Here is a 16,123-nt window from a genome sequence, read left to right as displayed (position 1 = left end):
TCCTCATGGTGCTATTTTCAACAGGTCCAACTCTCGCCCACACTTGGTCAAGATTTCTATTTGTTTCGATAGGCTTGGAGCTGTTTACGTGAGGGTTTATTGATACTTTTAGCTTTTTGGTTGTCTTCTGCATTTTTTTCCCCGTTAGGAGAGGCTACATCCATCTCATACGCATCGTATCCTTTAGGACACAAACACGCATTTGAGATAGCCAATCACGATACAAAATCCAATAATGATACACTAAAGCATAACCAGTACAAGAGATAAAAAGAAATGCAAGGCCCTACAACACTGAAACACATCTCTTTCCACTACAAAAGATACCCCAAAACATTTATGTTTATCCAATAGAAGGCTTGCCAAGAAACACAAGGCCCTACGATATTGAAACATACCAACTCATTTCATGCAAGCTTGAATAACGACATTTAATCATCCCTCCAAATCGAACACCAATGGTGACTTTCATTTCTAAAAACTGAGATTTTCAAGGTCACAGCAACTACACACAGTTTTAACTGTAACAAATATGGATACTATCCTGCATTACGAGCCATTCTCAAAAGGTAGAAATTGTTATTGGCCGAAAAGCACAATCTGAACTAACAAAACAAAAACCATAAGCAATCTTTGAGGCCATGATGAGGTTCTCTACAGCACTTGGCTAGGAGCAGAAATTCGAACATACAAACATAATCGCCACAGCATCTATCAACGTCGGGCAGGACCATGCTTATCATAGGGGCCCCATGCTCCACCACCATACATATCACCATAGGCACCGCCAGCATATCTCATTTCAGGGCTTCCATTTGACATTCCATAACCCCCAGCACCTAAACCAAATGTCAGTCTACGTTAGGCTAACTTTAACTGAAGTTCAGGTTTTAGAATCTCTATCCTATAAAGGCTCCTGTAAAAGCGAGAAAAGAAGAGGGAAGGTTTTTTTACCAAGTCCACGAGATCTTCTATCTACACTCAGGTGCTCCGTTCGTAGCTTCTCTATTTCACGAGCCATGGAGACAAGGTTTTTCTCCATTGCTTGCTTCTGTACCACCTGTTCCTCATTTGATTTCTTCTCATATTCAAAAGCCCTCCTAGAAAATTGTGCGGAATTGGACAAATGAATGAACTCAGTATACCTGAGGCAATAAGAGTCCAGAGGGGATGCTGCCCCCAGTGGATTTTTGAAAAATTCAACTTTGACCTAAAGACTATAGAATAATAGAAATTCGTGGAATTTATCCCATCTCAAATTACGTATATGCCCCCACTAACATCATTTCTAGCACTAAAAATTAATGAACTATCATGCAAACATTAGAAAACATAAAACCTCATCGGCGTCTAGGAGAAATCTACAAGAGAAACCGTACTATAGATTCTTTAGTTTTGTTCTTACTTCAGTGCATTTTGATTATCTTTTTGTTGTTTATTAGGAAACAAAGTTTAATCTGAAGTTGTGTTAACCAGTAACCCCGACTGCTCTAACTTCCTGGCTCCGCCACATTGCTACCCACCTATTAAATATACAAGGTATGATAATATACAACAATAATACTAGTTATTTGGAAAACCTTGGCTCCGCTTAAAATGAGTTTCTTTGTTAGGTGGGCAGCTCAAGACAAGATTCTTACTATAGGTAACTTGATTCAGAGACAGGAAATCATGATAAATTGGTGTTGTATGTGCAAAAGGGATGCAGAGACGGTTGATCACCTCCTCCTTCATTGCCCAGTGGTTTGGGAGCCTTTGACTTTGGTCTTCTCTTGGTTTGGGATACAGTGGGTTGTATTGGGAAGTGTCATGGAACTCTTAATTACTTGGAAAGGTGCTAGAGTGGGAAAAAGAAGGAAGCATGTTTGGGCTATGATCTGTCTTTGTTTGATGTGGGTGATTTGGCATGAAAGGAATTCGAGATACTTTGAAGGGGTTGAAAAACCTTTATTTAAAATCAAAACTTTTTTGTTAAATAGCTTGTATAGTTGGGACAAAAATGATTGTTTCCGTCTCTTGACCAATTTTTAGACTGGTTTGAGCTTTTACAGTCGCATAAGAGTGCAAATGTATAGGGCCTTTTTGTCTTGTGGCCTTTTATTGTATACGGGCGGCATTCCCTTAATGCCTTTTTGGTAATATAATTGTTTTCTTATCAAAAGAAAAAAAAAACAATAAAACCATGGCAAATTATCAAACCTAGCTTCCATTAGTTCCTTGTGTAGCCCATCAACATCGGCCTTGAGAGAATCTACTTGCTTATGCTCAGCTTTCGCTCGATTAATGTCCTTTGTAAGTGTTTGAACTTGAGCAGACAAATCGTGCCGCAAAGCATTTAAATTCTGTGCCTCAGCTCTTAACTGCATAACCTCCATCCTAAGAGGTTCAACATCACGGAGCTCAGTTTCTAGCTTGAGTCCTCTATCAATCAACTCCCTAACCTGCGCCTCTCTGTCAGCACGAAGTTTGGGAATGACCTGATCCAATCTGCGAAATTCATCCTTTGCTGCCACCAATTCTCTCTGCAGAATCATGTTTTCATCCATCATGTGTCGATTCTCGGAAAGAATCTTCTGCATATCTCTGTGCTGGATTTCAAGTTCCTCTTCCAGAGCTGCAGGGTGAATGGTAAAGGGTCCTGGACCCCGGTGCAAGGCAGGCCGGGGTGCCTCACGAAAACCATGGAATTCCTCACGATGGCGAGGTAAACGCTGCCTCCCTGCCATCTCAAGATCCGGTGGAGATATATATCGGAGCTGCCTGTGGGCGAAATTATAGTTAAAGAGGATTGGACTACAGGACTGGTCACTTCAGACACCAAAACAAAAATAAAAAATTCGCGCTGAAATAAATTAAGAATCACGAGTACAAATTTAAGCCCCTCTTCTTAATGCCCGCCAAATTTGCAAAAATCTTGGATTTGTTCCTGATAAGGTCTATTAAGTAACTCAATCTATAAAGCCGTGGAAACACATTATATCGTCCAAATAACCTCAAAAACGGAAGCCACATCACCAGTCCATTCAGTCCTCGAAAATTGCTAACAAATCTGCGCCCTTCATAGAAATTATTATACATTCGCCCTTCATAGAAAATTATCACACATTCCCTAAATAGGTACACCAACTCTAATGGAACTCAAAGCTACAAACCACAAGGTCCAAATTCAATTGTGAAACTCATTACTTGTCATTCACAATTTTTTCGACCAAAATATTCTAAATAATTCCAGTGCAGACAAATGTAGTCCTGTTTGGAGTCTTGAACAAATGTTGGACAAAATTAACTGGTACAAGATCCAAATTACATGACTTGATCTGCATGGTAAGCTATTTTGCAATCCACCAACCAACTCAAACCTATGTATACAAGAGAAAACAGCAAAATGAAAGAGTACAAGAAGCAAGTTATGCTCATTCCTCCAATATGAGCTAACCAAGTTGGTCTGAAAAAGAACCAAAGTCCTGGTCTAAAACATTGGCCCGATCCTAAGCATGTATGTTGTCTCTCCGCATAAATCCATTTCCTATCATTAACATTTAGCATTTGTTTTATTCATGCTTCTGTCCTACAACTCAATCTAGAATCTAGTCTCTTATGTTATTCTCACTTTCACTATTCCCTGACAGGCGTCCTGCTTCTCTAATCCCATAGCGGACTATACAAAACCCATAATTGGACTTGGGAGTCTTGGATAATGCGAATCAGCCTTTTCATTCTACCTTATAATTTGTCTGCCCTAGAAGAGATTGTGTTACCGTATTAAGTTCAGAACTCCGCAGATTCAGGGTATGCAAAGCCGAAAGATTACAGGACTTGTAGGGTGGACTACTAGGTTTCACAGAAAGTCGTGGGCATTGTTCCCTCACAGAAAGTACTAGGTTTCACAGGACCACATGCTATTTGCAGCACAGAATATCCCTTATTGCAGAAAAAAAAGACCTAGAACAACCATCTCAAGCTTCTATTGAATCTTTAATGAGAGTGACGGAAGTGTGCTAAAAAGAAGGGGCAGTTCAGTCAACCATATAGAGGCCAAAGATATCTTAAAGTAAATTAGCATCCAAGCTAAATTCAAGAACACCCCTATGGGGTATGGGCTACAAAAGCTGAACGGAGCCCAAACACCATAAAGCTCAACTTAGCTCATTTACGGCTATATCTCACCTTGGAAAAATATCTTCTAATGTGCACAACACTCCAAATGCATTTAATTTGGTCTACAATTGCTTATTCCACGAGCTTATAAATACCAGCAGTAAGTTTCCAAAAGCTATGATTTATCAAATCTCATGGTTTACCACATGGACAATTTACTAAAACGGAAACAAATAACCCAGCCTAAGGGTCAATGGTGGAACAACGGGCACTCTAGTCCTCACTTGAATTCTAAAAAGACGGCAAGTTATCTTAAAAACACTAAGAACCCCTCTCAAACCTTTGATTAAAAACAACTTCAAATTCAGTTTTATCTCTTCTTTTTCCCAAATAAGGACCCTTGTGTAGACCCTTCTGCAACTCCCAGTTTGTAAACCGGCTCTCCCAGCTTCATTCACTTAAATCTCGGACATGAGAGGAAAATGAGATGGGAACTTTCATTTTTACAAACATAATAAGGAAATATTTGAGTTTGTCAACAGATTGTGTTAATGTGGAATTAAGCAGTTGCTCAAATCTGAAAATTTTGAGTCATGATTGGAGTTCTGTTTCCCTTCAATTATAGCATGGAAACTTTTCATGGCTTACTCAATAATAATACATCCTTTTGGCTACTTCTTAAATGCACGCAACGTTATTAATTTGCTCAACTTAGCTCATTTACAGCCCTACATCTCACCTTGAAAAAATAAAAGAAGCTTTTAACGCGCACTCACTCCAAACGCATTTAATTTGGTATACAGTTGCGGAGTTGCCTATTTCGGGTGCTTATAAATACCAGCACTAAGTTTACCAAAAGCTATGATGCATAAAATCTCATGTTTTACCACATGGGCAATTTACTAAAACAGCAATGAAGAAGCCAGGCCAAGGGTCCATGGTGGAACTATGGGCATTCTAGTCCTCACTCAAATTCTAATAGATCATAGATGGCAACTTATCTTAAAAACACCGAGAATCCTTCTCAAAACTTTGATTAAAACCAACTCCAAATTGAGTTTTATTCCTTCTTTTGCCCAAATGAGGACCTTTGTACACCCTTCTGCTACTCCCAGTCTGTAAACCGGCTCTCCCAGCTTCATTCACTTAAATAGAGTTTTATTCCAACTTTTGCCCAATGAGGACCAGTGTGCGCCCTTTTGCTACTCCCAGTCCATAAACCGACTCTCCCAGCTTCATTCATGAGAGAAACATTAGACGGGATCTTTCATTTTTAAAAAACATCTCGGGAAAATTTTGAGTTTGTCAATGGTTATTTTTAGCATGCAATTAAGCTTTTGCTCGAATCTGAAAACTTCGAGTCATGGTCAGAGTCCTCCTTCAATTATCTATGGTAATTTCTGATGGCTTACTTAGGCTCTATTCTTGTAAACTTATTTTTCTTCTTTGTTTTGTGTGTTTTGTTCGCCTTTTCTGAATTTTTATTAGATTCGCATGATATTTTTTGAATTAATCATCCGTCTCGAAAAGAGGAGTCTAAAAATTACAAAATTATGATAGAAATTAAAAAAAAAAGTTCACTAAAGACGAAAAAAAGTATCAAACAACTCTCTTATTTGTCTGAAGTGCTGTTTTATTTGAATTTTTTCAACATCCGTCTATATTTTTATACTTTTCCAATTCGAACGATTAACGTCAAAAATTACGACAAAAAACTAAAGAAAAAGTTACGAAAGGTAAAAAATACCAAAACAAGGGGTGTTTGGGAGCCTACTATTTGGCTTTTCATTTTTAGCTTTTTGGTTTTTTGGCTTTTTGGATTTTGGTCAGAATGTATTTTGATTTTGATAAAGTGTTTGGATGATTTGTGCAGAATGCATTTTGCAATAAGAGTAGTGTTTGAGAGATATGTGATGAAAATGAATTATGAGTTGATTTTTTACTATGTTGCCCTAATTATTTATTGTGGAATAATATGTGTAAATAATGGCTTAAATTTCTTGTTAGCAACTGGGTTTCCTCGGAGAAACAGAGAACATATCCCCATCTTCCATTTCACCTCCCTCCCACTTCCTGAAAACCCTAATTTCATCTCCCCCTTCTTTTTACCCAAATGGGATTCTTTCCGATAACTTCAAAATGAACCCTACCTTTGTTAATGGGTTCGAATGAGACGTGGAGAAACAGTTCAGTCCTTTGAATCAAACCCTTGTCCCCCTCCCAACTCTGTTTTCGTTCCCTTCTTCAACGGGGTTTTGCAACCATTTTCCTCCACGATTTCCATCGACCTGGACTTTGGGTTTTGGGGGATTATCGACGAATGGAGAGGGTATATGGGTCTTTTGGCGCAGCTGAAAAACGAGAATGGGAAAAACTCCTCTTCCCCTCTTTTTCACTTCCCTTCTCCTTTGTTAAAATCAGAGAACTCATTGTCATGGAATGTTTTCTGCCTTTTGCAGCCAAACAGCAAAAACAGGAAAAGGGGAAAATGGAAATGGAAAAATGAGCCTGCCAAACAGGCCCTAAGTTTCAGACTTATAAGTTTACAAGCACGGAGCCTAAATACTGATCTTGCATTGGTTAGAAACTAAATTGTATTCATGAAAGACAAAATCTGCACTTAATAAGGGACAAATTTAAGTCAAGAAGCTCCAAAAAAACCCATTAAGAAAATTAAGAAACTTTAGAGACAGATGCCTCGTTCTCCTCCTGTATTCCCAAATCAAGAAATCAAAAGAGGCAACAATGAATCCTTTCGTCTACTTCTTACATGACCACAATATTTTTAATCCTCAACATGGAGAGAATAGACATAATGGAAACAGAATAAAATACAATACATGCATTATATACAACACATATGTATATGCACATATACAGAGAGAGAGAGAGAGAGAGAGAGAGAGAGAGAGAGCTAACGAAGGGCAAACGATCTGCTTCTGCTAGCGAAAATCTCAATGGCTTCCGATCAGCCGACAGTAGCCCTAAACCCCTAATGCGTGCTCATGTACCAGGGCAATAGTGCGATCGGGTTTACCAATTTATGTTGTTACTACTGAGTCGAACCGAACGATGGTTCAAACTTCAAAGGAATGTTCTACAACGGTTCAAGTTTTCCATGAAGGAATCTGGCCCTTGGCTCTTCGACCGGTTTCCATCAAACGTTCACGAAATACAGCCCATTTACAAGTGTTCTTCCAAAAACACAACTCGGGGAATATATATATAACCCTTCTTATAAGGACTACTTTATTTTAATAAAATACGGACCTCCTTTATTGATTGAATTTTGATGATCCGAGTCGCTCGTTCAAAACGTGATTTTAAGGGTACCCGAGTGAAATCAGCAAAAAAAAGGACTAGGAAGGATTTCATCCGAGCAGTTTTTATTTGTTTTTTATCTAACGGTTTAAAAAATAACTGCTCAAATCAAGCCCTTTCCGGTCATTTTTTTTGCCGATTTTTCACGGGTACCCTTAAAATCACGTTCTGAACACATTGAGCGGCTCGGATCATCGAAATCCGATCGAAAAAGGTGAAAAATGGGAGGTCAGCATATAAGGTCCTCATTTTAAGGTCCTTACCTGAAGATTTATATATATATATATATGAGTCCCCTTCTTATAAAGATTACCTTATTTTAATAAAATGCGAACCTCCCTTTCCTGATTGAATTTCGATGATCCGAGCCGCTCAATGTGTTCAGAACGTGATTTTAACGGTACCCGTGAGAAATCAGCAAAAAAAAGACCAGAAAGAACTTCATCCGAGCAGTTTTTGTTTATTTTTTATCTAACGGTTCAAATAACAATTGCTCAAATCAAGCCCTTTTCGGTCATTTTTTTTGCTGATTTCTCATGGGGACCCTTAAAATCACGTTCTGAACACATTGAGCAGCTCGGATCATCGAAATCCGATTGGAAAAGGCGAGAAATGACAAGTTCGCATATAAAGTCCTCATTTTAAGATCCATACCTGAAATTTTTTGATATATATATATATATATATATATATATATATATATATATATATATATATATAGAGAGAGAGAGAGAGAGAGAGAGAGAGACACACACACACACACACACACACAAAATATCTAATAAGGGCACCCTTACCGTATTACGGTAAGGACGTTCCTTTCCCAATCAATTTGCGATGATCCGAGCCGCTCAATGTGTTCAAAACGTGATTTTAAGGGTACTAACGAGAAATTAGAAAAAAAACACCGAAAAGGGCTTGATCCGAGCAGTTTTTGTTTGTATTTTATCAAACAATTCAAATAAATTAAAATTGCTCAAATCAACCCCTTTCTGGTCATTTTTTTTGCTGATTTCTCGCGGATACCCTTAAAATCACGTTCTGAATACATTAAGCGGCTTGGATCATCAAAATTTGATTGGGAAAGAGAAGAAAAGGGAAAGTCCTTACCGTAATATGGTAAGGGCGCCCTTATTAGAAGCTTACTGTGTGTGTGTGTGTATATATATATATATATCGGAGCGGTTTCGGGAACCCTTAAAAAATCGTTAAAAAAATCCCTCAAGTTTCGGATCAAATTTTGATGATTCGACCTGCTCAATGTAATAAGAACGTGATTTTTAAGGGTGGCTGTGAAAAATCAGCAAAAAAAATGATCGGGAACGGTTTCATCCGAAGAGTTTTTGATTGAACTTTATTGAACGGTTCAATAAAAAACTGCTCAAATCAAACCCATCCCTGTTAGTTTTTTCGCAGTTTCTAACTGATACCCTTAAAATTAAGTTCTGAACACATTGAGTAGCTCGGATCATTAAAATTTGATCGAGAACTATGAGATTAAGATTTAGAGGGTTTTTTTAAACCACCCTGTATGTGTGTATGTGTGTGTGCATGTGTGTGTGTGTGTGTGTATATATATATATATATATATATATATATATATATAGTAAGCTTCTAATAAGGATGCCCTTACCATATTACGGTAAAGGCTTTCCCTTTTCTTCCCTTTTCCGACCAAATTTTGATGATTCGAGCTGCTCAATGTGTTCAGAACGTGATTTTAAGAGTACCCGCGAGAAATCAGCAAATAAAAAAGACCGGGAAGGGCTTCATTCTAGCAGTTTTTATTTGAACCGTAAACAAAAACTGCTCAGATGAAACCCTTTCCGGTCATTTTTTTTGCTGATTTCTCGCGAGTACTCTTAAAATCACATTCTGAAGACATTGAGTGACTCGGATCATTGAAATAAGATCAGAAAATGGAAGGTCCTTACCTTAACAAGGTAAGGGCGCCCTTACCTGATTGAATCTCTCTCTCTCTCTCTCTCTCTCTCTCTCTCTATATATATATATATATATGCATATATATATATATATGCGGGGCGATTCCAACAACAACCACTACAAGAATTCAGGATCTCCCAATGGTTTTTTTCGCAATGGTTGAAAAAACCGTCGGTAAAAATGGTGTATAGTAACGGTTTAAAAAACGTTACTAGAAAGAGGACTATAGCGACCGTTAGTAGATTACAATACTATAGCAACGGTTTTTATTAACCGTTATTAAAAATTGAACTATATATAGCAACGGTTTTCATTAATCGTTACTAAAAACTGAACTATAGCAACGGTTTTCAATAACCGTTATTATAAACTGGACTATAGCATCGGTTTTCATTAACTGTTAGTAGAAATCGGATTTTTAAAAAAAAGATTAAAAAAATCCGATTAGTTAGTATAAATATTAAAAGGTGTATGATTTTTCACAAGTTATGAGCTAGCACAGTTGGTGAGCGCACACACGAGGTCGGAGGTTCGATTCTCAGGAGGAGCAAGAATATTTTGCCCGCCACATCAGCACCATGCAGGCTACCATGTGGGTGCCACATCAGCGCCACGCAGGCAACATATGGCTGCCACGTCAATGCCACGTGGAGGCTTGCGTCACACAGTGATTGGTTTTTAAAAAAATGAAAATTGCCTTTAGCAACGGTTATAAGCGTTGCTAATGAAACCGTTGGTAAAAAAAATCTGTACCAACACTCGTCAAAACCGTTGCTATACCTCTATAGCAACGGATATATTGCAACGGTTTGGCCGACGGTTCTCCAACCGTTGGTATAGGCTAAACGGGTCCATACCAACGGTTTTTGGATTTTTTGGCAACACTTTCGACCATTGCTATAGAACGATTTTCTTGTAGTGAACTAATTTGACGCCTAAAAAAATACCTCATAGTTTTCGATTAAATTTTGATGATCCGAGTCGCTCAATGTGATCAGAACGTGATTTTAATGTGATCAGAACGTGATTTTAATGTGATCCATGAGAAATTAGCAAAAAAAAATCTGGAAAAGCTTGATCTAAGCAGTTTTTAGCTTAAATTTAATAAACGGTTCATTTAAAAACTGCTCAAAATAGGCACTTCCCGGTCATAGTTTTTGCTAATTTCTCGCGGGTACCCTTAAAATCACATTCTGCACACATTGAACAGTTCATATCATAAAAATTTGATCGAAAACTATGAGATTGAGATTTGGGATGTTTTTTTGGATATTCCTTGAACCGCCCCATATATATATATATATATATATATATGAAACGGTTCAATGGACACCCTAAAAAAACACCCAAAAAAACACCCATAATCTCATTCTCATAGTTTTCGATCAAATTTTTATGATCCGAACCGTTCAATGTGTGCAGAATGTGATTTTAAGGGTGCCCGCGAGAAATTAGCAAAAAAAATGACCGGAAAAGGTTTGATTTAAGCAGTTTTTATTTGAACCGTTCAATAAAAAACGGTTCGAAACTGTTCGGATCAAGCCCTTCCCGGTCATTTTTTTTGCTGATTTCTCGCGAGTACCCTTAAAATCACGTTCTGATCACATTGAGTGGCTCGGATCATCAAAATTTGATCGGGAGCTATATATATATCGGGGCGGTTCCGTGGACACCTAAAAAAACACCTAAAAAAACACCCCATAGCTCCCGATCAAATTTTGATTATCCGAGCCGCTCAATGTGATCAGAACGTGATTTTAAGGGTACCCGCGAGAAATCAGCAAAAAAAATGACCGGGAAGGGCTTGATCCGAACAGTTTCAAACAGTTTTTTATTGAACGGTTTAAATAAAAACTGCTCAAATCAAGCCTTTCCGTGTCATATTTTTTGCTAATTTCTAGCGGGCATCCTTAAAATCACATTCTGCACACATTGAACGGTTCGGATCATAAAAATTTGATCGAAAACTATGAGATTGAGATTTGGGGTGTTTTTTTAGGTGTTTTTTGGGGTGTCCCTTGAACCGTCCCGTATATATATATATATATATATATATATATATATATATATATATATATATATGAGAAAATCTTGTTTATAGGGAAACTGTAAATAAGTGTTTACGGAGCTCAATCGATCTCGACTGTCCAAAAATATTTTAAACGATTCGAATTGAAAATAATCTCAATCCGGGTTGTTTAATGCCGTAACGGATGGTTGAGATCACTCAGCCCCGTGAAAAGTTGCTTTGCAGTGGCTCCGCAAATAAGTATGTCTCAAAAAAAAATTGTTGGTAATGTTCAATGTTAGACACTTCGAATTACAAATTTTAAGATATATAGTATTTCCTCAGTCCCAAATTGCTGGACTTTCTTTTTTTTTTTATCGATGTCCCAAAATGAATGTTCATTTTGAATAGTCAACATAAATTTTTTTTGATAACCAAATATCCAAACCAACTTACACGCACCTCGATTAATTTTGAGGTCTTAAAGGTAACGACCGGCCATAATTCCCAGTAACCCCAAGGTTGGAAACAATATAAAAAATTATGCTATATTACTCTTTCACCATTTCTTTTTAACATTAAGTGTCATGTCAAAGTATAAAATAAGGGCAAATCGATAAAGTCAACCCCTAAGTTATTTTTTGCATTTGTTAGTTTTACGCGGAACTATTATGGGTTATTAATTCGTTTCGACGAGAGAAATTGAAAAAGTAAAAATAATATTATTAGTTAAATATTTTTAAAAATATCCAGGTTAAGGTTCTGTTTGTTTCAATGTAAAATGTTTTACAATGTAAAATATTTTTTCAGAAAACATACTTCAAACTTTTATTTTCTTGTGTTTGGTTGACACTTGAAAATATTTTCAGAAATCAACAAAATAGTGTAGAGAGAGGGGGGGCTTAAACTATGGAGATATAAGATTATTGGAATTGAGCGTGGGTCAGGAATGACGATCGAGCAAACTGAGCAGTGAGAATTGCAGTAAAAGCCAGCGGGTTCATTTCAAAAAATAACTTACGAAAGATTTAAGAGTAAGTCATTTTCATCCAATTGATGAAAAATGTTTTACATATAAAACGTTTTCCTCATTTTTTACACAACTGAACACCGGAAAATAGGTAAAATATTTTATTGAAAAATATTTTACGTCCAAACAAATGGAGCCTAAAATCCAAAAATTAGCCATTAATGAGTTAAATAAGTAGTAGGGGAAGAACCTGGTGGAATTTAAAACCACCACATGATGCTAGAGGTTAAAATGCCTAGCTATCACTTGCTGCCACACATGTGCGTAACACATGGTATATGTTAGGGTTTTTTAGATCATCTGTATTTGTTTCAATTGGCCTGTAGCCAAACAATTACTGTAATTCCTCAACTTAGTTAGGAACCAGGTGAAGACCCAGTGTCATGATCGATCCTTTTTTTGTTTTCAATCAAAACACACATGTATATTGTAGCTCTTAATTGTTTTAGCGGCGGAGATAATAACTCCGTCGCGTGCAAGCCCTTCTGAGCCAGCTCTTTCTTTGAATCAACTAACTGCAACTAATGACAGCAGTACTAGTAGTGATGACTAGTCGAAAGTTGGTGGGAGGACACTCTAACGCACAAGTCACCCAAGCAACTCGTGCTCCTCCATGGCCTCGTGGCCATAACATCATCATGTAACCTCAAAAGCTTTCAAAGACACCGGCTCAATGCTGTGTCAGCTCGTGCCATATTGCCACTCTGGCATGAACACGAACCACACGGTAGCAAGCTAGCTCAGCACGTACATAGTCCAAATGAGCTTGACCTGAGACAGACTACCCAACCGTGTGAGAGATATCTCGTGCTCTCGTCCTGGATTGAGTTGGGCTCACGCAACTTAGACCCAACACTTTGATAACGAGCTGGATTGGGGGGCTTGTTCCTTTGTTTCTAGCTCAATAAGGGTCTATTCGGCCCGCCAGGAAATGTTAATGTGTCAGAATATTTGATTAGTCAGACCACAATTGCAGAGAGGAACTCGAGCAAGAGTGAGAGAGACCCATGGAAAAAGAAACAATCTACCAAAAGAGTCTCTTTCCCAATTTAGTGGGGAGGAAACTGATGAGAGAGAGAGAGAGAGAAGAGAGAGATTGGATCAATGAACTCATTGATCAGATCCAGAGCTAAAACCTAAAAGGGCCCTACAAGAAATCCCTCGATTAGAAAGGTAGCCAATCACACAACAAAATTCAGGATGAACGTCAAAAACTCAACCAATAGGGAAACAGATAAGGCCTCTCCGTGGGTCCCAAAAGCGCAATCCTTCCCTACTGAAACACTACATGTACTGGAAAAGTGCACACTTTGTGGGTACTCACCCCCCCACCCAACATACAATTATTTCACTTCTTATCTCTCTGCATACTACCCAAACCCTACTTTTCTTCATCTAAAGCCATTTTCGATAATACCTTTCCCAATATCTTTGATTTAATCATGTCCGTCATGTTTTCATGTATGTCGTATAGATCTTCCCGTTATTGATTGGAAGTAGAAAAACTAATTGTTCAAAACAACCTATAGTCTCATGGTTTCGAACAAAAAACTGGCCAACGCCGTTGGGGGAAAAACGGCAAGAGCATGTGATAATTGCATACGAAAGCGTGCCAGATGGTACTGCACCGCAGACGATGCTTTCTTGTGCCAATCTTGCGACTCTTCTGTCCACTCGGCTAATCCGTTGGCGCGTAGACACCAAAGGGTTCGCCTCCAAACCGCGTCCTCTCCAGAGAAGTTCGCTCCTACTTGGGACAAGGGGTTCACCAAAAAAGCTCGAACGCCGCGAAATGGAAAGAGGACTGCTAACCAGAATCTAAAATCCGAAGAAAGCGTCCTTTCTTCGGATCCGTTGGTCCCAGAGTTGGGCGACGGCGAGAATTCGAACGAGGAAAACTACGAAGAACAGCTTGTTTACAGGGTTCCCACGCTCGATCCTTTCGAGACTAGTGGCGATGGTGTCGGAAGTGAATATGGTGATCATGACGATCATGGTAACAATTTACACGGGTTGTTTGTTCCTTCCGAAATGGAGCTGGCGGAGTTTGCCGCAGATGTCGAGAACTTGTTGGGATTCGAAGAGGAGTCGTTTGGTATGGAGGTGCTGGGGCTGTCGGAACATTCTAAAGAGAGGGACATAGGGAAGGGTTGTTTGGATGCGGAAAGAGTGAAGGTTGAAGATGAAGAGGGAGATGTTATGGAGAACCATGATTATGGTATGGCGATGGAACCGTTTGAATTCAACTTTGATTATGATTCGTCTGCGATGTGCGAGGAGGAAGAAGCGAATATTAAGGTGAGAGATAGAGTGAGAAATATGGAGGGCGAAGGAGGTGAGTTTGGTGATGTGAAGAAGAAGAAGAAGATGAAATTGTTGAGGCTTGATTATAAGGGGGTTATGATGGCATGGGACAGCCAAAAGTCACCCTGGACCGGCGGAGATCGGCCGGAGCTCGACCCTAGCGAGTGTTGGCCTCATTGCATGGTATGTTCTCTTTGGAAATTTCCTCCAATTTAATTTGGCATGAATTAGCCAGTTGGGCAGTCAATAGTAGCTAGTTGAAAGGTAAAACAAATATGTTAGACTAGTAGGTTAGAAAAGTTAGCAATGGGTTGTAAGGAATTTGTCGATTAAGGCCACAAGTCTATGAAATCGCTTGTACTGTTGTTAGTGGCGGACTCAGAGTTTGTATACAGTGAGGCCCAATTAAACCAGTGTAATTGTATAGTGCATGTTAATTACGAAAATTGAATTTCATGATTATATATTGTTACTTGGTAGATCTAAGTCTTTCCATATACATGTGACCATCATTTTATGTTACATGTGATAATTGTTGATAACTTAGAATAATAGAGTTTTTTCTACACATAAAATTATTTTAAGATTTTCTTCATTCAAGAGGCTGCATAGGCTTGAGGCGAATCTTATAAAAGATTTCTGAAGTAAAAATATTTAGAGTTGTGCAGGTTTCCGGCATCCCCTTCCGTCTGCCCTGATGTCTTTTAGTCTTGCACGCATGTAACACATTTTTTTGAATATTGAAGAACAAGCTACGTACCGATGACATCAATATATTTGTGGTTGATTGTATTCAGGGTAGCTGCGGATCGATACACCATGACCCATTCGGAGGTATAACAGGAGGAATTGGTGGCGGATATAGTGCATTAATGACGGATGGAGGGAGAGAGGCAAGAGTGTCAAGGTACAGAGAAAAGCGGCGTACGAGGCTGTTCTCAAAGAAAATAAGGTACGAGGTTCGGAAATTGAATGCGGAGAAGAGGCCCAGAATGAAAGGGAGGTTCGTCAAGAGAGTCGGTTTAGTTGCTGGACCTGCTGCTTTTCCCATGCAAAATGGTTAAAACCACCCTAGCTAATAGCTAAGTTAACTTGCATGTTAACTTTTGTTGCGTAAAGTTGGACCTTCGTGAGGCTATGTACATACCAAGCAGTAAATAGAATAAAAAGCTCGATGAAAAAGCTCACTTGACACTACATATATGAATCTGTGTGTGTGTGTGTGTGTGTGTGTGTGTGGAAGATGATGAAGAAGGAACTTGTTAATTTGCTTGGTGGGTATCTGTTTATAGATTGTAGAGGCAAATCTCATAAGGTATTGCTCCATGTTTGTACTAGATGTAAATTTCGTAATTAAAGCAGAACTAAACAAAAGTTTTTGCTTTGGATCAAACCAAAAGTTTAAGTTTATTATGCTT

The 16,123-nt window shown here is 38.5% G+C and overlaps 2 protein-coding genes across 3 annotated transcripts; one reads left to right on the top strand and one right to left on the bottom strand.

The window, feature by feature from the left end:
* Positions 1–446: 446 nt before the first annotated feature.
* Positions 447–7,179, bottom strand: LOC131301276 (protein FLX-like 3). Of its 2 annotated transcripts, none has more exons than XM_058327463.1 (4): positions 7,018–7,179; positions 2,200–2,760; positions 955–1,100; positions 447–839 (listed from the first exon to the last, which is right to left on the bottom strand). In XM_058327463.1, exons 2-4 carry the CDS (start codon positions 2,724–2,726, stop codon positions 715–717), a joined length of 798 nt encoding a protein of 265 aa, XP_058183446.1. In that variant the 5' UTR covers positions 2,727–2,760; positions 7,018–7,179; the 3' UTR covers positions 447–714. The 2 variants fall into 2 exon arrangements, with proteins under 2 accessions (XP_058183446.1, XP_058183447.1); XM_058327464.1 differs by having other exon boundaries at positions 2,200–2,756; positions 7,018–7,146.
* A 6,536-nt stretch (positions 7,180–13,715) lies between these two features.
* On the top strand, positions 13,716–15,902 carry LOC131301360 (zinc finger protein CONSTANS-LIKE 16-like). The gene is made up of 2 exons (XM_058327582.1): positions 13,716–14,888; positions 15,503–15,902. Exons 1-2 carry the CDS (start codon positions 13,935–13,937, stop codon positions 15,767–15,769), a joined length of 1,221 nt encoding a protein of 406 aa, XP_058183565.1. The 5' UTR covers positions 13,716–13,934; the 3' UTR covers positions 15,770–15,902.
* Positions 15,903–16,123: the final 221 nt, after the last annotated feature.

Source organism: Rhododendron vialii, chromosome 9a (assembly GCF_030253575.1).
Source record: "Rhododendron vialii isolate Sample 1 chromosome 9a, ASM3025357v1".
NCBI lineage: Eukaryota > Viridiplantae > Streptophyta > Magnoliopsida > Ericales > Ericaceae > Rhododendron > Rhododendron vialii.
The sequence above is the reverse complement of the archived record's forward strand: the minus strand, read 5'-3'. Positions and strand labels throughout refer to the sequence as shown.

Excerpts from the sequence above, each read along its gene's own strand:
- LOC131301276 (XM_058327463.1), bottom strand. The coding sequence starts at position 2,726 with ATGGCAGGGAGGCAGCGTTTACCTCGCCATCGTGAGGAATTCCATGGT. Across the intron at positions 1,101-2,199 it reads AAGGAACTAATGGAAGCTAG|GAGGGCTTTTGAATATGAGA; the intron begins GTTTGATAATTT and ends ACAATTTTCTAG. Across the intron at positions 840-954 it reads TAGAAGATCTCGTGGACTTG|GTGCTGGGGGTTATGGAATG; the intron begins GTAAAAAAACCT and ends CATTTGGTTTAG.
- LOC131301360 (XM_058327582.1), top strand. The coding sequence starts at position 13,935 with ATGGTTTCGAACAAAAAACTGGCCAACGCCGTTGGGGGAAAAACGGCA. Across the intron at positions 14,889-15,502 it reads AGTGTTGGCCTCATTGCATG|GGTAGCTGCGGATCGATACA; the intron begins GTATGTTCTCTT and ends GATTGTATTCAG.